This window comes from Electrophorus electricus, chromosome 12 (assembly GCF_041902795.1).
Source record: "Electrophorus electricus isolate QZ-2024a chromosome 12, ASM4190279v1, whole genome shotgun sequence".
In the NCBI taxonomy this organism is placed as follows: Eukaryota; Metazoa; Chordata; class Actinopteri; order Gymnotiformes; family Gymnotidae; genus Electrophorus; species Electrophorus electricus.
The window spans coordinates 2748416-2772667 of NC_137508.1; the positions used below are offsets into that span (position 1 = coordinate 2748416).

The 24252-nt window shown below is 46.1% G+C and overlaps 1 protein-coding gene across 7 annotated transcripts in view; it reads right to left on the reverse strand.

The window, feature by feature from the left end:
• Positions 1-402: 402 nt before the first annotated feature.
• Positions 403-24252, reverse strand: part of sorbs1 (sorbin and SH3 domain containing 1) — a 39020-nt gene continuing 15170 nt past the window's right edge. For 3 of the 7 annotated variants that reach the window (XM_081725231.1, XM_081725230.1, XM_081725229.1), the window contains exons 10-26: positions 23504-23533; positions 23139-23241; positions 22635-22749; positions 21191-21268; positions 16324-16373; positions 13657-13832; positions 8813-8931; positions 8365-8532; positions 8147-8193; positions 7768-7882; positions 7563-7688; positions 7098-7292; positions 6333-6875; positions 5534-5632; positions 4686-4870; positions 3423-3529; positions 403-3170 (exon numbers count right to left, since the gene is read on the reverse strand). In XM_081725231.1, the coding sequence (XP_081581357.1) occupies positions 3103-3170; positions 3423-3529; positions 4686-4870; positions 5534-5632; positions 6333-6875; positions 7098-7292; positions 7563-7688; positions 7768-7882; positions 8147-8193; positions 8365-8532; positions 8813-8931; positions 13657-13832; positions 16324-16373; positions 21191-21268; positions 22635-22749; positions 23139-23241; positions 23504-23533 (2324 nt within the window). In that variant the 3' untranslated portion in view covers positions 403-3102. Of the gene's footprint in view, positions 3171-3422; positions 3530-4685; positions 4871-5533; positions 5633-6332; positions 6876-7097; positions 7293-7562; positions 7689-7767; positions 7883-8146; positions 8194-8364; positions 8533-8812; positions 8932-10135; positions 11537-13656; positions 13833-16323; positions 16374-21190; positions 21269-22634; positions 22750-23138; positions 23242-23503; positions 23534-24252 lie in introns of all 7 variants that reach the window. The other 4 variants (XM_081725235.1, XM_081725232.1, XM_081725234.1 and 1 more) reach the window with 3 other exon arrangements.

Here is a 24252-nt window from a genome sequence, read left to right on the forward strand (position 1 = left end):
CGGCCTATAGTGTACATAAATTCATTCCAAAGGTCTTTCAAAAAGCATCACATATCCGTATTAGGTAAGTGAGGAATTAGTTGTGCAACTGCTATGAAAATAACCAGTAAGATGATAGTGAGGCCTACTTTCTGAAGGGTGGGCTGGGATGTATGCATGTTTAGATGTGCGGTTAGATGCACGTATGCACTTTTAGCCCTAGTATCTTTCGCCAGTATGCAAACCTTTTCCATTCATGAATAATAACATTTAATTTCAATTAATAATTAAGTCTTTCAGTATCAGGAAGTGGCAAATGCAATAACCCCCCAAAAACAAAATTCCGACTGGGATTCAAGAAAAGTTTCCCTAAATGGTTAGTTGAGTGAAGAAGTCTAGAAAAGTCAGACAAAGGGTCACTCAAAAGCTGTAATATAGTTTATTAAATATTGCATAATGAAATCACAGCAGTAAATAGTGCGTTTTAAATCCAATATTGTACTTTAACAGCACCGCAAATAAAGGAAAACAACAACAACTGCAACGTGAGCCTCTGCACGTGGAAGATCACATAATTCTGATTATTATTATTATGCACGACAGGCATCATGTCACACGTGTTATTAAGAACTCTGGTGACTGCAGTCAGGCTCTTGGTCATTGTCCCCCATGACACACTTGTGCTGAAACAAGTACCGTATCCTTCAGAGGAGCATGGAAAACAAATCAAGGCAAAACAAAAAGGAGGCACAGTTAAACGAAGCCATGAAACACAAGGCATATCTCAGTCCTAACACAGTGTCAGATATCTGGCATTCATTCACATCAGACCTTCTGTGCCAAGCAACCTTCTGTGCTTTCAAAATTCTTCATGTAGTATAAACTGCTATATTCATAAAGGCTGTATTAGCGTCAAACACTTTCATTCATTTATACTATACATATTTACAATTATGACAGGAGAAAACTGATTCTCAAACATTGCGCATGTCCAAAGCCCAGGTTTCTCAAGACACTATATTCATATGCGTGTTACAACTACCTTAACGTTGATGTAACTGAGTGGATAGATGGACCAGACATATGGAGCAGATTATCATCGCCTTGATGAGACAAGGCACAAGCTCATCACTTACACGCCCCGGCATGTTAGCAAACAGACAGCGCAGTACTGTGGGGAGCAGAAGTATCCAACCTTCATAAGCTTAAACACCCATGGTTGTCAGAGTAACACTACACAAACCCCATGCATGATATGTCTTCACAACGGTCCTAGTGAACAATCAAAAATTCTGCTTTCTGTTCAACTGAAACCATACCTGAAATGCAGTTAAAGTACAGGTAACTAAACTCATGTTCAAAACAAGGATAAAGAGCTGTCTTATTGAGTATCCCGCATTCAAATTTGGAGAAAATAACAAATGTGGCTTACTCGTGTAAATGGCACTTTGAGATTGGGTGGAGGTATGTCATTGCATGTGGATCACAAATTCCAAACATAACTGTCACATGTTCACCGTCCTACCACGGCATCATGGAACTGGTAATGGCTATCTAGGTTAAAGGTTTTAGGAACACTTGCTTATGCATGCATTCCCTCAAAAGAAAAAAAAAACAATTATATTACATAGGCCTAAAATGTCTAATACACCAGCACCCTGAGTGGGCATAAGTGCTGCAAGAAAGGCTAGTTTAAAGGACACTAATGCTACAATATATTAAAGTATTACTTAGAAGATAATGAGAACAAAAATATATATGTTGTGATCAGGCAAAACATTCCATAAATAAAGTTGGAGAGTTAAGAATATACCAGAGAAACTACCTTCCTTAACACTGGAAATAGCTTTTTTTCACCAAAATAATACTTTTGTTCTCCATTCTCTAAAATTATTCATCTTAATTCTCAAATTGACTTTAAAATAACATTCTCCTAACAATACAAGTTTTTCCTCAATCTTTCTTTAATCTTGAAAACATGAGCGCAGGAATTCTGCCCCTGATACCCTACTTTTGCCCCTCTGCCCTGGACCTGAGACACCGCTGTAGTATATACACCAAGTAATAAGATGCAACATAAGTCACACTACTAAGTGCTTCATTATCCCTGTCTAATTTATCTACAAACACCAAAAAAAGAAGATAAACATTTAGCATGATTTAGTCATCAACATTAAGCTGGCATTATTTTTGTGTATTAAATCTGCTTTAAAACAGATGGCAGGATGGACAGCAAGCGTTGCCGTCATGCGTGAGTTAAACATCACGGGCAGGGTCTCTTTTTAAAACACGCTTCCCATATTCCATTCATATGAACTGAAAATGAACTCCATTCTGAGACAAAAAAAAAAAAGTTATTTAGCCAAGCAGTTCTGAGAAATAGTTTGAGACAATTATTTCAATTAGATTAAGGCGCTGAATACATAACCATTAGTGCCTTTATTCCAACACTTTCACACCATATATGAACAGAAACTCACACCACAAACTTTAAAATGTATCCTATAAATCTATATTGCTCTCAAAAGCAGTGGATATACAGAGGGTCCAAAGTTAATTCCATATTTATTTCTTAGATCCATGTGTGGTATTTCTGACCTTTGCCTGGTCCTTTAACCTTCTGACCCCTTGCAACGCACTGTGAGGCCATTACACATTCAACGCAGAGTAACTGGGAGACTGCCGAGTGAGTTTATTAGTGTTTCGTCGACTTCAGGATTACTGCTGTGTTAATGTCAGGTATGTGATACAGTAGTAATGTGCACCATGGCTTAGTACTTTCAGTGATAAAAATTTAAAATAAAATAAGTTTTTTATATATGTATTTTTAAAAAAATATATTAAGGATGGTTCATTTTCAATGAGACAAGGGTACATTTCTGTGTCCTTTGTAAGAGAAGTGAAGGTTGAAAAGCCATTATATTACATTTTACTGTACCATACTTCCATACTTCACTGACATGCCACACACCTTTCTGATCACATACCTGGACATTCAGCTGGCCGAGATACAATACTGAAGGGGAATAACAATGACTTGAGCTCAGCAGTAATGGGGCGTCACTCAGGTAGCTGTACGGAGAGCGATAGGTTCTCGTTGTACAGATCACACACTTTCACATGTTACAGGTTAACAGCTTTCACATAGTTCCCTGGGAAAGTGCCAAACTGCTTAGTCCTCTTGGATGTGCCTACACACACACACACACACACACACACACACACACAAACAAAAACAAAAACCAAAAAACAAAAACAAACAAAAAAAAGTGTTGAGTCCCAGTTACAGAAATGATGACAAGGGAATGTGTTGTTGGGTTGCGACGGCTGTGCTAAGGGGTCTGCAGACAGAATGATTTAGCAGTGCTGTAATTCTATCGGGGCTGGTCACGGGGATGACGGCCCGGTCAGTAAAGTGTCCAGCGCTGTGAGTAATGACCTACCGACAAACCAGCCGTCGTCGCATTTCTCCATGACGTTCACGAGGTCTCCCTCCTGCAGCTCAAGCTCATCGTCGTTCTGTGGCACATAGCTATAGAGTGCCTGGAATCTGAGCCACACATACAGGGGACACAATGCACACAGTACATACAGGGGGCACAGCACACACAGGGGACACAACACGCACAATACATACAGGGGACATAACACACACAGCACATACAGGCGACACAACATGCACATTACATACAGGGGATACAGCACACACAGGGGACACAACACACACAGTACATACAGGGGACACAGCACACACAAGGAACACAACACGCACAATACATACAGGGGACATAACACACACAGCACATACAGGGGACACAACATGCACATTACATACAGGGGACACAGCACACAAAGTACAAACAGGGTACACAGCACACACAGGGGACAACGCATACAGTATACACGGGAGACAGTATGCCAGATGGCAACACACACCGGGACACAGCACACACACGGGGGATGCAGGAGACACAACACGCACAGCACACACAGAGGACACAAGGAGACCTTGGGTTTTAAACCACCATACAACTTCTGCTGGATTAAGCAAATGTGAAGTGTTTGAATTTTGTGCACTGACTGAATTTGGAGTGTTATAAAGGTAAAAAGCTATACAATTCTGTTGGTGTAGTTTCTGTAGGCCTTTAGTGAAAGAACACCATCAAAAAGTGTTCCACATCCTTGCGTGTGCTGACTGGGATGAATTCATAATCACAAGTCGTAGCACGTATAGTTAGGAAATGAGAAGGCCTCACCTACTGTTTGAACAGTCTACCAGAAAGCCCTGAAGTATTATACGAAGCTATGAAAACCTATGCATTGTGAGATGTTACTTCCTGAGAGGAAATGTTAGCAGGCTATTTTTAAAATGAACTATATAAATATAAAACCTAATACAAAGTATTGTAGCATGCACATTTGGCATCGAGGTATTGTCATGTTTTAGTCTCTCAGATACTGACAGTATCTGTACCAATCTGTACATATAGTTATGTAGTATTGGAGGTTGTGGTACTGCTCAGTTCACTGATCTTGCTGTGCTGACATTCTGTAATCCAGCCATCTAATTGGCTAGTTATGAAGTTTTCATGAGTTGGTGTCAGAAGGCAGAGCACCTCCCTAGATGACAGCTGTGCACAAAAACATATGTGCCTGCCTGCCTGCTGTGCGCGCACCCCCCCCCCCCAAAGGTAAATGATACTCACATGCCGCAGCTCAGGCGTCCAGGTTCAGGGCTGCTGCTTTGGGACTGGGGTTGCTGGGAAATGATGAGAGAGTGTTTACTGAGGTGGGGCATCAGTCTGTGGGCGGAGTCTAAGGGGCGGGACAAAGTGCTGCAGTACCTCACCGAGGTCTCTGCAATATTCATGATCTCATTACACACGGCCTCCTAATTGGAGGAGGAGGAGGGTCATCGGAGGGGCAGGGTCCACAGTACAGGAAGGAGTTTGAGGAAGGGGGCAGGCAGGTTAGAGAAGATGGAAATGGAAGTCCAGTGAGTAGCAAGGTAGAAAAGAAGGGTTGTCCATTAATACCAGGAAAGCCAGGTGTGGTGAGAGGATCCAGGAGAATGAGCATGGAGGAACAGTGAGACAGCAGAGTGAGCTCACATGACCCGACGCATACATTAGACACATTCTTAGAGGCAGAACAGTTTGCAAGGTACACTGTTTTCTCATGCATTAGTACATTTACACGTGGCCGTTAAAACACTGTAAATAAAAACAAACGATCTTCCAAGCAGCAGTCATTATTTACACAGGATAGCACAAGAAAAATAGAGCAAGACAGGAAACTGGTTACATTTCAATCTGGCTCAACGACCAAGTATAAATGGTACCTAAGAGTGAGTTAGCTATTATGAAACCAGACATAACAATGAAAGATGAGTCCAAATAATTCACAGTAATTAGTTCTAGATCGTGAATTCCTTAATATGCATAATTTTCCTCAAAACAACAACATTGCAGACATCTGTATGCCTGCCTACATCCCTAAAAGCCCTGCTGTCGTCGAGCTGGGAATGTGTTCGTGTGGATTCTGCATGAGGTACCGTGAACGAGTTGGCGTTTATGTTGTTATCCTGGATGTCGAATAACATGAGTGGACTTCTTGAGGATCGCCCATGGTAGTCTCCTTCATTCTTCAGAGGCTGAGGAGAAGAAAGACCATCAATTGTCCAATCCATTTATTCCTTAACAAGCTCCAGCTTATCGCTGGCTTTGACAGGTTGTACATTTTCCTCGGTCATGAACTGCACGTAGGGCTAACTGCAGTTCAGATTTGAGATGTCTTTCAAATCCAGCACCCTTTTGTCTTAAATCTAGCAACAGTTTCACAGGACAGTGCTGGGGACAGGGGTTGGAGTTAGCATTAGCCACTATATTTCCACTGCACTTCCTGTATGCATACAAAATGGAGAACCCATATTTCACACCAAGGTGTTCCAGACAGGAGGTGGGGGAAGAGCTCTTATGCACTCGTTATCTGCTGCACTCGAAATTCGATTCAAATGTTGCTCAAACAAAACAATGGCATGTGTACTTTTTAAACCGAGAGGTTTTCATGTCACGCCTGTAAAACAAATTGCAGGTGCACGTTCGACACCAGACATGCAAAACTTAGCAAGAAGTCTTCGGGAAAACAGTAAGGCCCATATTCATGTTAGAGACACAGCACTCCAAAGCCTCCATGCAGCCATTCCTGTCTCAAACATGTTTCCTCAAGGTGGAAGCTTTGCATCAAACGTGGCTACGCAAGCTCTCATCACAGACCACCGGTAAACCACGGCAACTGTCGCTTGATCACTACATTAGGCCTAACGTGAGCACCGCACACCATGCAGGAGATACCTCGCCTGGGCTCTCCCTCCAGTTGCACGGGGCCCTGCGGGGGCCGGCAGGCCTGTCTGCCTCGGCCCCATCGCCCTCCTGCAGCTCCTGCTGCAACCTGGCGCCGCCCCCGAGCCAGCCCTCCAGGCCGGCTCCGCGACACGGGCTCAGGCTGCGGGAGAGGCGGGGCGAGGACGGGAATAGCAGGAAGTCCTCCCCCTGTGGCGGGGTGAAGGTGAGGAACGGGGTGGCCGAGCTCGGCCGGGGAGGGTGGGCCGGCGGCATGGGGGAGGTGGACGGAGAGGCCGCGGGCGAGACGCAGTAGGGGCTGCCCGTGAGAGGAGGCACGGGGCTGGCGGAGTACGAGGGGGGCAGGTACTCGCCCAGGCGGTAGGAGGTGCTGGGCAGAGGAGGGAGAGGGGGAGTAGGGGCGGCCGGGGGGCTGCAGCTGACCCCGCCCACGGTGAGGGAGATCCACTCGCTGGAGACGGCGTGGACCTCAGGGGAGATGGAGCGGAAGGGAGAGCAGGGGAGGGGGGGCGTGGTGAGGCGGTTACGAGCCAGCTTCGGGGGGGCACGAGCGTTGTCAGGGAGACGAGCGCAGACAGGAAGTAGAAAGTGAAGAACGAGGAGGAAAAAGAGAGTGGAGCATTAAATGAAAACAGTACCAGCAGCGAATGAATATAATGTGTTACACGCAGAATTTCTCCTTTTTTCTCCCTCAGTGGGAGTCTTCCCCGAAGAAATTCGCCACGTACTGGGGAAGCAGGCCTGTGTGTGGCTCACCTGTGGGGAGGCATTCGTGCTGCGATGGGGTGAGTGACTGATGGGAGGATCGGGGTAGTCCACTCCATTTTTAACACGGGGTCTTTTGTGCACCTCCACATAACTGACCGGGAAGATGCCTTGCCGGTTGGTTCCGGATATTTTGCCCTCGTACCAGTTCTCATCCACCCTACGGATGAGTGTAATGCGCTCCCCCTGCAGACAGAGAGAAACATGAGCACCACACACTGGCATACATCCCTGCAGATAGTGCTTAAACAGGAAGGAATTGTAACTCTATGCAAAACACATGCCTAGAATTTCAATCTCCCTAGAAAACATATTAAAAACAGATATTTAGGATTCATTTTTATTAAAAGTAATCCTAAGTTAAAAGGCCGGTTCATGGCTAAAAAAAACCCTGCTACATAAATACCTTACATACTTAATCAATGTCCAGCTCAGCTTGATTTCTGCAAACCGTACCTTTCTGAAAGACATTTCCACAGCCGTGTCGCCGGTGAAGTTGAAGCGGGCCATGGCCTCGCCGTACTCCAGAACCTGGACTGGAGCGCTCTTCTTGGGCTGGGCTTTTTCTGTCGGGGGCAGGAGCTGGAGAAAACCAGGCTCACGTTGAGACCATTTCAGCGAGGGCAATGAGAGACCCCCCGTGTGAGCTGGTGCTGCGTACCTCCACGTAGTTGCGGGGGAAGATCCCAACTCTGCCATGATGCTCTCCTTCATACCAGTTCTGGTCCACCTGTCGGAGGATGTACACGATGTCTCCCTTTTGAAAAGGCAGCTCCCTGAGAAGAGGAGAACAGTTCCAGTTAGGTAGCCCCTTTTAACACCTCAATTACACCACTGCCAGATTTTGCTTAGTCAGTTTGTACATGCACTTTCTTAAAACCTCCCCCAATTTTTTCATGTAGTTATTTGCTAGAAAAATCAACTGATGATATTTGTATATTAACTGTGCTGGCTTAACATAATTCAACTTAGTATTTAAAACCAATGACTATGGATTAACTGGATCCCAGTATAAGACTTGTTCCAAAGCGTACACTCACTTCAGAGTCTCTGCTTTGAAGTTGAACAGGGCCAGGGCAGGCGTCCTCTGCAAACACCACAAGTCACACAGACTCTTAAAACCTGGAACGTGACTGACATCAGGGCAGCCCACAACAGGTTGTTCAACCATGCAACTGGTGCCCTCCTGCAGAACACTTAAGTCAAGCACCCTCAAAGGGGCAAACTTGTCCCACTGATGATGGCAGCCTTCAATCACCTCTGGTCCGGATTTCCTCTTCTCTGTGTCGCTGATAGTGAGCAGGTCCCCGAAGCGTTCGTTGGTGATGAACTGCTGATGTGTGAGCACAAGGCCGGCGTGTCGGCGAGACGCTATGTCGGCTTCCTCCTGTTCCCGCTTCATGCGTCTCTGCTCCTCCAGGATTTTCTGGAGAAAGGCAGGACTTTCAGTTCACTAGCAGGAAGTACAGCTCCGTGAGCCTTCATCATGGAGGAACTGTGGCAAGTGCACTGTGCTCTATCTGTAATTCTCCAAATTATACATTATTATAGCCTACATATTGCTGAATTTCTGAACATTTTGCATATTTTCATCTTTTTAATCACATAAAGTATACATAAAATACTTTAGAAAACCGGAGACAATATAACACATATTAGCATAGAGGTCTTAATATTAGCATAAAAAAGCAGAAGAGAAGTTGCACCTCCTTGTCTCCATAGCGACGACGGACCATGTCGTCCGTGGTGTCTCCGTGCTCTCCTTGGCTTAATGGATGCGAAGAGTCAGAATCTGTCAGAGAGGATGCAGTGGTGACTTTGTTCTCTGGGTAAAAAATGTAATGAATGTATTTACAGAAATAACAACTAAATTAGTTTAACAAGGGAACTTGTATGCAAATTCACCACAATTTTTACACTACCACCGCACAGCCATTAAATAAAAAGTTAAAGTTCATTAATAATTGACCTAACACAGATAATGCAGACTGAAAGTACATGAATCATACTATGAGCGAGACACACAATGGTCTGAGTGCCTGATTCAGGGTTGGAACCATCCAACTGTATCTAATAGACTATGTACTATAGTTGTCTGTTAGGAATATATAAATGCATGAGCACAGACCATGGTGTGTCCAAATAAAAAAGCAAGAAGTGAATCAAAACTACTAAACATAAAACTTGTGGTAACATACATTTACATTTATGAAGTGCAAATGTATCATACATCACAATGACAAATGTAGAATATGCCATGTTGCACTAAAGTTTAAAAAGATAAAACAATCATTTCAGTCAATATGATTCAGACTGAGACAAGCTCCTCGACCAATGTTATAAATGTATTTTATATTTTATAATGTTTTTTATAGTAACTTACTTTCATTGGACCTAATCTCAGCTTCATGATATATATATATATATATATATATATATATATATATATATATATATATATATATATATATATATATATATATATATATATATATATATATTTTCACATATACATACATACATATACACACACACACACACACACAAGTGGTATGGAAAGACAAAGAAACAAAAACCTGTTCTTATCTCCCTGATCTCCAAGGTAGACTAAAATGATTGACTGAAAATTTAATTGACCAAAAACAGTTGCTGTATTTCCAACACCATTTTGCAGTTCTCATGTTTACTGTAAAATAATTGTTAAAAAAATGCTTGCAGGCAGAGACAGACATGATGTGTAATGACACTCAGACACTTTCAGACAAAACAGCACAACTAAAACTGAGATGTCAGGGGGATCTTTGCCACATACCACACACATGGATGGATATCATGTCATTGTTTCACAGTATCACACAAAGTTGGCCACACACCGCACATCACTGAGATGGAGAAAGTAAAGTCACTTGGAGGTGAAAGGAACAGCAGACAGGAGAGAGGGATCAGAGAGGGATGAGTGGTCACAGAGCCACAGATGAGTGTGGGTGGAGAGAGAGAGCGACACACAGAAGGGTCTTTGGCATAGCCACCTCCGCACTGGCTTTTATTGGCGTCGGCGGGTTCCCCGTCGGCCAGATCGTCGGCGCTCGGCCCCTCGCAGGGCGAGCCGTCCCCGTTACTAAGCCTCTCCAGCACCTCCAGGGAGGACAGGCGTTGCGGGATGACGGGTTTCGGCCGGGGCGCCTCGCCGGCCGTGGCTTTAGAGGCCAGCGCAGTCCTTCTGGCCTGGTGAGCGTGCGGCGGCCTGCGCAGCGAGAACGGCGCCGGACCCATGAGTAACAGGTTGGGGGGAGGGACGGCTCTCCGCTCGGGGAGGGAGGCAACGCCCTGCTGACGCTCATGCCTGCGGATGGTGGTGAAGCGGGTGTAGGAGGCAGGGCAGGAGCCTTTACACTTGCTGGGTTTGAGGTGAAGCTGCTGGAAGGGGAGGTGGTCAGGGTGGTGGTGGTGGTGGTGGGGGAGAGAGTCCGCTGATGTGGGGGTGGAGGGTATGGAGGGACTACACACAGTGGTGTCTGTGGCGGTGTTTGGCACGCCGCTGTTTTGCCGCTGAGCTTGGCCCTCCGGGTGTGGGAGTGATCTTGAGTCTGTTGTGGACGTATGGCTCTGTTTAGGGGAGGCCGCGCGTTCTGCTTCCGCAACTCCCGAGAGCCGCGGCTCCTGAGAGTCCTGGTCCTCCGCAGGTACTAGGGAGCAGTCGTCCGCGTGTGCTGGCTCCGGAATGACCAAGGACTCAGCAGAGAGTGCTGACTGAAGGAAGCAGGCTCCGGGGGTGAGGCAGTGGGAAGAGCTAGGGCCACTGGAGAGGGTGGGCATGGATGAGGAGCGTGTGGGGGCCAGGCTGGAGCACTGAATGATGCGCTCGTACTCCATCACCCGAAATGTCACGGCGTCGCGGGGGATGTTCCCAGGCCGCTCCACGGTGGCGGCGTCACCCGGCCTCTCGAACAGCGAGGCCAGGCTGCGGACGCTACCGTGCGGGCTGGAACCCAGCGAGTTGGGCCTGTGTATGTGGTGCATGGTCCTGTAGAGGGCAGAGAACTCGGCTATGCTCCTCACAGTCTCGTTAGGAGGTCCGTTTCTCAGAGGCGACGCATCCAGACGCTCGGCCCCGGAGTCAGAGGCCGAGCCATGATCCTCGTCAGCCGACTCTGGGCCGGCGAGGGCCGGCGGCTCCCGGTGCAGGTCCTCACAGCTGTGTGCCGTTGGCCGGCCCGCAGGCTTGGGCTTCCTCTCCTGGCCTTCGTCACTAGTGGCGGAGAGCTTAGGCTTGAACTTGGAGGGTAGGATTTGTGGGATGCAGGCTTTGGCAGCAGACAGGGACTTCTTAGTCTTATTCTGAGTACCTAGTGTGTTACTGGCAAGAACTGAGTGACTATTTAGAGAGGAGCATGGTGCAAACATACAGCCATTCCCACCTTTAGAATCCACTGGCAGGCATGCAGGGCAATAGAACAGACAGCAGGTTAGATTACTCTCGCTCTTTAAACGCACCAAATGCTATCACAGTGCCATAATTTCATCGCTTCATTAGTTATACAGCGGGAATTGCTATGTCGCCCCTAAAATCGTTCAGCTACCGAACATACAGTGAAAATTGGACAATAAAACAAATCAGATTAACTAAAGGAATGTATATCACTATAACAATGACGTATAGCCTTCCGCAGAGACCAGCTCACCACCAGGCATCCTGCGTTTTCATTGAAATTCCCTTTCGTTTTCCAGAATATGTTTAAAAATAAATCTTTTTTAACTTTCCAAAAACCTTTACCTTGGATCTGACCTAAAATCAAATGGCGGAGAAAAGAATGTGGGCTGAAACAAATGTGCACATAAAAAAGGAAAACTAGCAAAGAAACCGTGACACAATGGCATGAAAAAAATTGCACGCCGTAAATATACTTTATTTTTAACATACCACTACCAGGACTAACTGACTGAAGGCTGAATGCCTGCCCACTGCAAAACAGCACAGTCTCTCTGGAGAATGCATGCCACAGCACAGAGGGACTCGCAGCCTCCGCTGTCGGACAGCTCCTGAGCTCAGGCAGCTCTAAACACAAACAAACCGTTGCCTGCAGCTCCCCTTTCCAGTCATTCATAGGCTGAAGTCGGAACCGTATACATTCACACGGATCCAAATTTCGTGACTACTCCTGAAACACCTGCGTTTGTCATTCGGAACGAGCTTCAATTATAGCAGTTTTCACACTGAAAATAACTCCCACAAAGTTTCCAGACCCAGCTGAACCAAGTCAGGCTTTCTAAGATCATGCATTCTTTTGATTACATCACTTGCACTGGGGACTTGGCAAAAAGGTCCCCGAGTAGAGCAGATGCAGTTATTTCCTAACCTAAAGTCTTTTCCAGCTGCAACCGATATTGGTCTTTCTATGACCTATTCTATAATTTCCAACACAGCGCCAAATTGCCAAATATGGTTATGCAATTACCACATTTATATGTCCCATAATTCTTTGGGTTTTATAAATTCTACAGTTAAGACAGGCAATCTACTATGCGAAAAGAGAGAAAGAACAGAATTACAGTATGGAACAGTACGCTTTTGGCTTTACAGCTCAAGGAGGTAGAATAAAATGCAGGCCACCTAATCCAGTTCACATGTTTTTAGACTACACAATTGATCGGTTTGGAGGCAAGTAGAATAGCAGTAAGGTTTTTTGTAATAGTAAGGGGTTTTGGGTACATGACCTAATCTACATTAATGTGTAGACAGAAAGTAATAAGCAAATGGTTAATTTGTTTGTGTATCTATTTTTTTTTTACATAGAATATTCACAAAAACCCAGAAGAAACACATCGGTTCTCTTACAACCTGGTTTACCTTACAACCAATAATAACTCTTAGTGGAAACAGTCCTCATGCCTCTTCCAGCCCACTCACACCTCCCTGTTGCCCCCCAAGACATACGTGCTGGCATTCTGTCCTGTGACCTCAGCCTGACAGCTGACTTCCTCACGCCTGCTCACCCCTACATGCCCTGCATTTTGACTCCTCCACCACAGGTCCAGCCAGGCCCGGCAGATCCCTGCGTTAAGCTATAGCCCTCGTCTCGCTCTCTGCACTGTGGGGCAGGACGCAGAGCTAGGCGCCAACGTCCAAAGACCCCTCCGCCCCACCCTCAACCCCACAGCTGGGTCCAAACGCCGACTGGTCTGGGTAACTGGGGCTTGTGGTCACAAGCGCACAGCCTCCAGAGGAGGCAGAGATGACTAAAGGTCAGGCATCTGTTAGGTGTCAAATGTGGAAAGAAAGCTTTCCGCCTGAATGGGACACAGGAAGACACATGAGCAGGGCTCCGTTGCCGGTGTGCAAGGGAAGTATGCGCCGATGACGAGAGGAATGGAGTTAAAACAACAAGTCCTCTGCCAGTCTGAACTGATCGTTAAAACACGGCTTACAGCCCAGCTAGAAACACACACGCAACACGGAGAGCCTAGCTAGCAAGAGACCCCCATCCGCATTAGCATTCCTGGCCACAGGTTTGAGTGAGAAGGGTGAGGGACAGAGAAGATGGAATCCTACCTCTGGAAGAAGTGCTGGGGTTCCGTTTGTTAAGCGCTCGCAGGCCCTGCAGCGGAATGTCGCCGCCCTCCAGGACGCTCTTGTAAATGTTCCGGTCGCATTCTGGAGCTGTGTTCTCAGGGGAGGCCGGACTGGCTTCCCTGCCTGCTAATGCGGGGTAGGGTTTGCAGGCCGGGCTGTGGGCAAACACAGGGGCCCAAATAAGAACTCGCGCTGTATCAGTTGAGGACGCATAATGCCATTTCATGTTTCAATTACAAACAGACATTCACATACATGCCACAGACAGCTGGGGAATTTGTGTTAGTCCTTCAGGGGTGAAGCCATTTTCTGGGTCTGAATGCAAAACTGAAGCCTCATCTGACCAGTTAACCTTTGTCTGTGTGGTTGCACCTCAGCGGTGATGGGGCACAAGCAGCTGTTTTAACCCTTCACCCTTCACCAGAACATTCCAGAAGTGCGAGAGAGGCTGGCCTTCCAAAACACTGCTGAAGCTTCTCACATGGGCCTTGGGATGGAGACACGGATTCTTACAGGGAGTGGGTTTTTTTTAACAGATCCTCCCCAGAATGTGATGTCATGGACTTCGGTTCAACCCGTTAAGTACCACAAACAACGCAGACAGTCAAAGGATGTGAAACTTGAGGTTATAGTCAGTGGGCTCTGCTGGCCAACATGTGCACCTCTCTAATCAACAGCAGTCCTCAAACACACCCTTCTCTCATATCTGCAAAAATGTTTCAACATTGCAGGGTAAAGTTTTCGCACAGCCGCATTCCCCTTAACTACCGCCCATCAAAAGCATCATTGTGTATCCAAGACACTTTTGAGAGATACGCCCTAAACAAATGCTCCAAAACATTCCATAAAAAGACCGTATTGGGTGGGAACGGACTGCACATAATTTGAGTGACAATCACTGAGCAAAAAACACTTTTTAATTATCCATCTTTTAACAAGTAATTTTATTTTCTAAGCATTTCATAACAATATCTTTGGCCATTTATAAGTTTCATCACCCCAGCCTGTGACATACATTCAACAAAAACATCTTTGTATGTACCCTAAAAAACATCTCTTCTGAGCAAAAAAATCAATCAGTATACTCAGAAAAACATCTAAACTAAGCATAACTATTCAGCAGTCAAACAGATTCCAATACACAAGTACATCTTTAACAATGTAGTGTGTGATGCCTCAGTACGCATTGTGTGTAACCATGCGAGCACTAAAAGGACACAGCCACATGTGTGACACCAGTGATAGCCTATGGCATGTGCCAGATGCTTTCCAGTAAGGCAGAGCGCGGTGACTGTCTGTCACAGCAGACGGCATCGGCACCGAGTGCTGAAACCCGAGTGGTGAGCAACTGCGCTGCTGTGGAGCCCACCTGACCGGGTTCTCCCGAGCATTAGAGCTCCCTTATAGTTCAGCACACAGCCATTTCACACAGGAGGCACATGGAGAGCTAGAGACTACTCCACCTGCTTCTGTGGATGGTGCATTGGACAGGAAGAAAGCACTGGCCGCAACACAAGAAGCAAGGTGGAGAGGCAGGGGTTCGTGACTCAAATGTTCCAGCACCGCAGGAAGACCAGGGGAGGGTTCTTTCGCTCTGTTTACAGCTGAACGGTAGCTGTCCTCAGGGTTTCTGACAGAAAAACTAATGTGAATCATGCGGCTTTGGAAGAAAACAATCAACTTTTTTTATGAGGCTGAACATCATTCAGGCATCAAAGGGAATTAGAACCATGCAAAACAAATGCCAGGGATTCTTAAGAGCTGCTTTGAAAACTGCAAAAAGAGGTGTGTCTGGACAAAATGTCAGAGAAAGCTTTGAGATTTGTAACACTAAGTCAAATTAACACTATAAAGTTTCTATGGTTAAAAAAGGTGGATGATGTCAAAATGACTACCTTCAGTAAAATTACTGAGATTTGAAACAGAAAATAACAACAAGCTCTGGCATTTGCATTTAAGAGTAAGGTTGTTGGGTTTTTTTTTTGGGTTTTTTTGTATTCCACACAGGAATGGAATGTTTTTCCTCAGAGCCTTTGAGAGATGCTTGGAGAACTTTCTACTATCGGACCTCAGAACAGTAAAAGCAACGGGATTCCTATAACTTCATCCCCACAACAGCACCAACAACAGAAATCAACACAGACCACTAAAGCCAGACCACGTATTTTCCCAGTGGTGCGCCTGCTACCCAAATATCCTCTCGTACGGAAAACATTCATCTAATAAAAAGCTCTTATTACACTGCCCCACAGGGGAGATGAAGGTTAGAGGGAAATCTGCACAGCCACAGGGAGGGTGTGATCTCTCTTTTACTTCCACAAAAGACATCCAGCTTTTATTTTCAGACACTGGTTTCAGCATGGAATAAATCATCACATACTATCCACTCCCTCCCAAACAACACCCCCCTCCCTTTCACACGCATACACGGTAACACACAAGCACGCTTCCCCCCCCACCCCACACACACACACACACACAGGACATGCGGTACTGGTCTTGGTAACAGCCTCCTGGGAAATGGTAAGGGAAACGGGGGGGGTGCCCCCACAGGCATGCGGCGGCGCGGAGAACAGACAGCTATGAGCCCTGCAAATGGTGGAGAGGGGAAGGCGCGCTAAAAAGGAAAAAGGAGCGTGGACTTACTATCGTTGCAGGTCGGAGGCGGTTTCCAAGGGGCTGAAACAGGGGGCACTCTGCAACAAACCAAACAAAGAAGTCATTGATAGCTCCTCAGGCTCAACTCTCGGGCAGCTAGAAAAGGAAAAGGCACATTAGTCGATCAAGCTCGCGGTGGGCTCTTGACTCGGGGCTCCTGTGGTCAGAGCTCCGACTTGCGGCTCTTCTGGACGAGGTGTTGCGCGCAGGAGTAAGCGGGTATTTTGGCCCAGCATGCAAGTTAGGGGCAAACAAGCAGCTGGAAGCAAGGGGCGGGGTTAGCATGGGCTTAGAGGGGCGCCCATGTTGGGAGGGGGCTGTCAGGAGCTTAGCCAATCAGCTCCCGTCTCTCCCTGTAGCCGCTCTTTTGTCTGCTGTTGAGTCACTCTCAATTCTAGCCGACCAGACCAGCAGACAATTAACCAGCTGGTGTGGGAAACCGGCCAAATTACATGGACAAACATAAACACACACACATACACACACACACACACACGTGCATGCGCACACATTTTCAGAATAGCAAGCATTGCGTACCCGACGTCCTGCACATTCACACAGAGGTGACATTAATAGTATGTGAGAGGAAGTTTTCATTCGCCGTGCTCTCTGGCACATGTGCTGCGCCAATCAGGAGGGTGGATGTTATTACCAGGCAGCGAGTCTGTACGGAAGAGCCCACACAGCCACTCGCCAGCTGCCGCTGAGTTTTGAATGGTTTACAGGCAGCTAATTTTAGGCCACTGTTTCTGTTGCTTTTCCCCCGAGTGGACGTCACGGACTACAAAAATAACGGCCATGACAGTACGCCTCTGAATAAGAGCACAAATGTTGTTTGCAAATAAGATTGCACAATCCCAGCTCACCCATGGACCTTCTGGGGATAACGGCTTAAGCTACGCGCCCTCCTCCCCAGTCCCACCCCGACATGTTCCTCCTCCAACCAACACATGAGGAGATGGAGCCTGTGCTCATGTCTGTCTCGCCGGTTGCCGGGGAAAAAGATCATGAATAACCTTTGGACTTGAATGTCAAGCTTTGTGGTAGAATTTCATTCAGCCGGTTCTAAAGACTCTTCTATTTATACATGCTCATGTTCTAGAAGCTTCGTTCTTCAAGGGCAGCTGACATATGGAGCCGCAGTTATCTGCGGAGATGGCTCTCTTGTTCTTTTCCTGCCTATCCGGTTTGGTATTTACGACCGAGAGGCCACGAGGATGGACCTGCGCGGCTAATTCAGCCTGGCGCTGATGCAGCGAACACACAAAACAGGAAGCGCACTTGAGCGAGTTATCTGAACTGGCACACGTCTTGGTCTAGATACCTAGAGAACATAAAGCACAGTGTTGGTGATGGCCGACCGAGAGGAAATGACACAAAGTGAAAGCCACATGCATTATGTAATTCCGGCAGTTACTGTAACTATGGCAGATATAAAGCCACTTTCACTCTACCATAGCCACAACCCTAGCTCCCACATAAGACTGGAAACTGCATTACACTCATATATAGGAGCACAGAAAAAGGTATGTATAAACAATAAGCAATCAAACAGAATTGTTTATGTCAGCCATAGTGCAGCTGAACTTGAGCAAGTTCCTACGTTTCTGCTTTACATAAATGTGCCACATAAAAGGATTGGTACATATTCTATGACCAAAGGATCAGTGAAGCAGTTTTAATCTCAAAGTCCAACAGTTTGCATCTAAGGAGTCAGACTTTGGTGTCATAATGGGTCTGCATGTGTACAGGCCTGTTACGGAATATCTATTATCTTCTTCATTGCATCAGCCAGCCATGGCTGACCACGCCGGCGGTGAGCTAACCCTGGCCAAAGGCAGCGCTTGGCATTGACCTGCACCACATGCCGGCAAAACCAAACGCTGGCTTGAGCTGGCCACCTACTCAGCCGAAATCCGAAGTCATGAAGATCACTTGAGTGACTTTGAGCAGGGTGCCACACAAACTGCCGAACTGTGTCGTTTAGAGGCATCTTGTGCGCTGGCATGTGAACAGGCGCGCCGCGGAGACCCTCCTTCTGCAGAAGAAGCTTTCCCAACCCACCTGGTTGCTGCTTTTCCATGTGAACTATCTTCATGAAATTAATTTGCATAAATCAAAGACACTGAATCTATTAAAAAAGTATAAAACTTCAGCCTTACGTGTGATTTCCCATTACCACTATAGTTTGATAATGTTAAGTATAGTAACTCGGCAGTAACTAAACGGGGAGCAGACATTTCTCATGTACGTAATAGGGACCACATGAATGAGTAATCGCATTAGTCTCAACATTGTCTAAAAGGTAAATTCCTTTTCTCTGACTAGCTGGAACACTTGTGTGTAGAACATTTGTGTATTTTCATATGCTTGGTTCCTAACAGGTGTCGGAGATGACTCAACAAAATTTACTACTTTTCTGCAGTATAAATAGCACACAATGTAGGACAGAATGGTACGTACTCCAGGCTCACGAACAAACAGCAGATCCAATCGTAACTGTAAACTGAGAGACATAAGATTGTACATTCCTCACTTTCTTCTCTATGAAATAAGCTCTTACTCCCAGAAAAGTGTTGTACTCCGTCAGCCAGCATGATCTAAAATAGAGGTACTCTTGTAAGGAAAAAGAGGTCATCTTCGTAACTCAGGTGGCATGCGGAATGACAGTAAACATGGCAGCTAGCCTCAGCTTGCATACTGTGGGGGAATGGGTTTGTTATAGTACCCTTAATCAGTGGCAAGGGTCAGTCCATACTCATCCCATATAAGCCCTCCTTCCACACACACACACATACACACACACACACACACACACACACACACACACGTACACAGATATCCACACATGCACATACATAGTCACACACGCTATGCACAAGTAAAAGCATTTAGAGCATTAGTGACCATATATAGTTGAGTCAGAAATACATTCGAGGTATTTTCACAGTCGCTCATTCCCGTCTCAATGAGCTGCTTAGTACTCGTCTGTCAGACTCCTGGAAAGCATCCTTTCTTTAGGGAAGTGTTTCCAATTCTGGTCCTGCTGTGACCGTGCACTGCACATCTGGGTAAATTCCTTGCTCAAATGATTTTTGTCAGTTTTAAAAAGGCCGTGTCAGAGCAAGGAAGACACAAAAATGTACAGTGCTGAGATTCTCCTGGACCCGTACAGTCTACAGCACAGAGAGGCTGATTTTACTGCTCTTGGCTAAAGCACTTGTGTAAAACACTTATAGCAACTGCATTCAAAACTCTTGACACGTCTTGGTGTGCACGCTAATAAAACTGGCGGGAAACTCTGCCTGACTCCAGCAGCTATTCAGCACAGACGCCCCCATGACGGCACTGACCACAGGCAGCCCTGTCAGCTCGGACTTGCGCAGAAACGTGAGCTGCCCGGAGCTTTAATGGAAGGCCTGCTCACCAAGGGAAAAGTCCAAGCTCCCACCATGGCACTGTAGGAAAGAGTGAGCCAGCCAGCACGAGGAGCCTGACATCATGCTGAAGGCTGGACGATGAGGCGTACACACAGTTGTGGTTAACGATGGTAGGCTGGCGTTAAATACCAAACTTCTGAGTGAATGAGGAGAAAATACTGCATGCTGTTGCTGGGCGCACAACAACTCAGTGGCCATAACCCTACACTCTATGGTAAAGAAGGGCAGAGAAGAGGCTTAGGTCCCAGTTAACTCCAGTCCTTCTTAACTTTTAAGCCTTTTCATTAAAAAATCAAAAAGGTCAAAATGGAGTTTATATTAATTTTTTAAAAAGTTTTGATCGGTGGATTTTCTAAACAGGTGCTCCAGATGTTCCAAGAAAAATGCCATCACCTTGAAGGTTGCCAATGGCCCGGTAACAGCTTTCTCTAGAGCACTGAACACATCAACATCAAATACTGCCTCTGTCATCTGGGACAGATAAAAAGTTCACAGCTCAAGCTAATGCTAATGACCACAACAGATGCTGTCAGGAGGTCATGTCTATTCAGAGACATTAGTTTAATTGACTTGAAATTACAGAATATGGCTAGTTGGTTTGAACCTTGCTCAGAGGCACAGGATGTAATCGAACGCGTATGAGATCATACAAGGCTGATCTTAGTCAAAGCACCGTAGTGAAGGCAAAGGTTTCAGTCTCACTGCTGTTTCAAGCATCCACCTCATCTTGATATCCTGACGCAAATACATGTCACACCAGAGGTGTTCAAAGGAGTTTCGAAAGAGCTTCCAGACAACTGCTTCACATTTAGTCGGCTGACATACAGGACAGAGTTTGAAATGTGATGCCAATTAGGAACAGACAAGTCAATAAGGTGGATGCGAGGTCAGGCAGCAGCAGAAACCTGGACGAACAGACCCAAAAGAGATTCTCTTGTACAACTGCACTGGGTGTGCCAGAAACGGGTTAACACTCAGGTCTGCAGTGAATTTGACACCACTGCCTTGATGTTTCCCCTCACTTGAACACACCTCAGTCAAACGCTGAAGACCTTCACCACTGGTGTTTGGGGGCATACAAATGCGCAGAGGCAGCATTTTTCTTTTTTACGCATTCATTTTCATTTTTTTTTTTACATGAACTATACTGCCTCCAATAAGATAAAACAACGACCCCCTTGTGCGTGGACTGCAAAGAGATGTCTTGAGAATGAGCGCCAGTGTCGGGCAGCATGGGTGAGACAGGGCTGAAGGTGTGTGCATACACTGGCAGACGGGACAGAGATGAGACAGAGGGGGGAGGAAGATGGCACACACAGAGAAGGGGAACGAATGGGTACGAAATTAAATTAAGGTACAACATGCATTCGCTTAAAGGTAAATAAAAGCGGGTCATTTTAACTCGGACAACTTACCCCTTTTCCAAACTCCATCTCTGAAAAGAATCTATACCAAGGTTCATTCTCTAAATCTACATCTTCGGGACTTACATCCTGAGTTTAGACAGCCAGAGCCATGAGGAATGGAGGACACAGAAAGAAAGAGAAAGAGGACAGTTCAGAACACAAGGACAATGCGAGTGAAAGGGGCATTCGATATGAAACACATGTGAAATCGTCCCCTTGCTGGGATATTACAAGTGTCTCCGCGGATGTGGGCAGAAGACTTCCAGGAGGATGAGACAAACCCAGAACCTGATTAGGCCTCTGCTTGATGGCATGTTTGAATATCTGGCTTATGTCAGTAGTAAAGAGAACAGGAAACAGGAAACAGGCAACTTATTTAAACAATGCAGAATTAAGAGAGGGCCCCCCTGAAAACCTCTCACGAAATGACACCTCTTTTACTGTCTAATGACACTTCTCTGACTGAGATGAGAGCATTGCACTAAGCATAAACATCCTGTGTCACTATGCCCACATTACAATCTTATTCTTAAAGTCTTAAAGTTCTTTTTGTCAAATATACTGTTAAATGACATTTACATTTTAGCACTGATCTGTGCCGTGCAGAAACAAAATTTGACAGAAGCAAAATTTTTAAAATTAAAGCCACAAGCAAAATATTGTTTTGCCCTACATGAGGAATTGATTTAAGGCCATAATTATTTTCTTAATAATTGGAGAAAGTAACAAACACAAAGGCTCTTTCTCAGCCATGTGTGCAGTGTGACCGACAACACTGAAAACTGCTTTGTCCAACTTCCAGACTGAAAGTCTGACGCGCGTCTTACATCTGTGCAGCGCTGTGTCATCAGAGGCATTACATAATAAGAGTTCAACCTCTGAGTCATACTTCCCAAGGCCTGAATGGCAGGAAGCCAGCCAGCCTACAAGCACGCACCAAAGGCTGAGGGTGGGTGGTGGTTGTTTTCACAGCAAGTTGCCCCCCTGGCATGCCTTTCCTTCATCCTTTATTTATGATTTCCCTCCCAGCTGAATGAAGGTGTCATATTTCGAACCTCTTCAGTTCCGTTCTTAAACACAGGATAAGCTACGGTAGAAAATGCTACCACAGTTTGGGCCAATCCAAAACATGAGCACATGAAACACACAAAAACGTCTTAAACACAGGCGACCTCATTCACCCATTTTCTGGAGGCACGTAAGGATTTTAGAGATGTCCACTAGAGTGAAAAGCACCACCCCTTAGCCAGCGGAGCGGCGGCACTAGCTGGACGTCTGTCTTGCAGCCTGGGCCTGTGTGCACTGCCCTTGTGAGTGAAGCAGCCAAGAAACATCAGTATCTCACAGCATCACCCAGCATGCACGCGCTCCCTCCTCCCCTCCCCCAGCCCTAGAAACCCCCCCCCCGAGCCCGAGCACACGCAACACATGCACGGACACAGAAGCGTCGTACCGGCCTCTCCACCCTCAGCACGGAAGATTTCCCCGGCTCGTAGTCGAATATGCTCCTGGGCTCGGCCCGGTACTTCCTGGTGTCCACTTTCTTGTCAGGGGGCTCCCACTCGTTCCTGCAAGGGATGCACAGAGGAGAGGACCAATCATGTGTGAGGAAAATCGTTGCTATGACAACTAGTGGGAGGTGGGGCTGGGTTCAGCATCCTCATCTCTGAGCCTTACATTTTCAAAGCTTTTTCTTCCTCCGATCGCCACCATGTTCTAATCCTCCGTAGCACCTCATGCAAATTTAAATTTAAATGTTTTTGTACATCAGTTTTGTAGCGGTTTGGAAAATCACTGCATGAATAAATTACACACAATTGTGGTTGTGCATTGCTTTGCTTGTTAAATGAGTACTTAGGCCTCCCAGCAGTCTTTATCTACATTATTTACTGCTAGCTTAGCCCAAACCTAGGTGGAAGTATTTAAAGCTAGCTGGTCTAGCTGGGTGAGGGCTAACCTCTCTGGCTGTAGGGAGGATGTTCGTGTGGGCACAGGGAGCCTGCGCTGTGGCTGGGAGCTGCCCATGTCTACTGCACTTTTAGAGCGAGGAACACTTCGCCCTGGACGACAAGACAACATTTAAAACAAACAAGCTCAATAAACAACAACACAGGGAGAGACATAAACTCAATAAACGCTGCAGATGGACAAATTTTTCATTTATCACAAATCAATAAGTAAGGCCTGCTTGGTTCGTTCTAAAAAAGATATTATGTCTAGACGACCAGAGGATGATGACAGTGACATGATTAAACAATGTCTGACTGTGTTGCTCCTTGGTTGGACTTACATTATTAAGAAAAATGAGGAAAACACACTCACCATCTGCACCACTATGTGAAGGACTGTCATCTGAAAAGGAGTGGAAGATTACAGTGAAGGCCTGGGATTCATCTGTTGGTTAGCTGAGTCAACTTTTAGAGAAAACGCTGAGAACTGTGTCTGTTAATGATCATTTAGGTGTTTACAAGGTAAAAAGATAAAGAAATAATTTTCAAGGCAGATTAGGAACAGACCTGTAAGAGACACCTCCTATACCCAGTGCGGCTCAGTCATATGGAGCATTCTAAATCACAGGGAAGCATTCTATGCACCTAATATACAGTAGCTGGAAACTGCATGGATTAGCATGGCATGTAGCAGCCATTATCAGCTGTTCAGCACCTAGAGGACATTGCACTTGCACTTCAAGCCCAGTCCTGCCAGCAGAGGGTGCTCAACCAGGCCGTGGTGCTCTGCTACAAGTAACGGAGCTGTCTTATAGATAAAACAACACCAGGGGCTTGTGTAAATTTCCCCTTAGATGGTTTACAAGCTGTGGAGATGGGAGAAAGCATCACTAAAGTTGCAGCCATTAGAGTTTATGCGCTTCATAAATCTGTAGCGAGAGGGTGGACCAGTGCAGAGCCCGGCACAAAGTGTCAGTTCAGGCACGCACATGCAGCTCACTTACTTTGCTTTGTTTAGAGTGCAACAGCTCTTTTTTTAAATCCATTAGGGCCATCCTGACCACCTCAATAATTTAACACAGCGCGTCTCTAAAAGCATTGCCATCTACAGCATTCCAGATG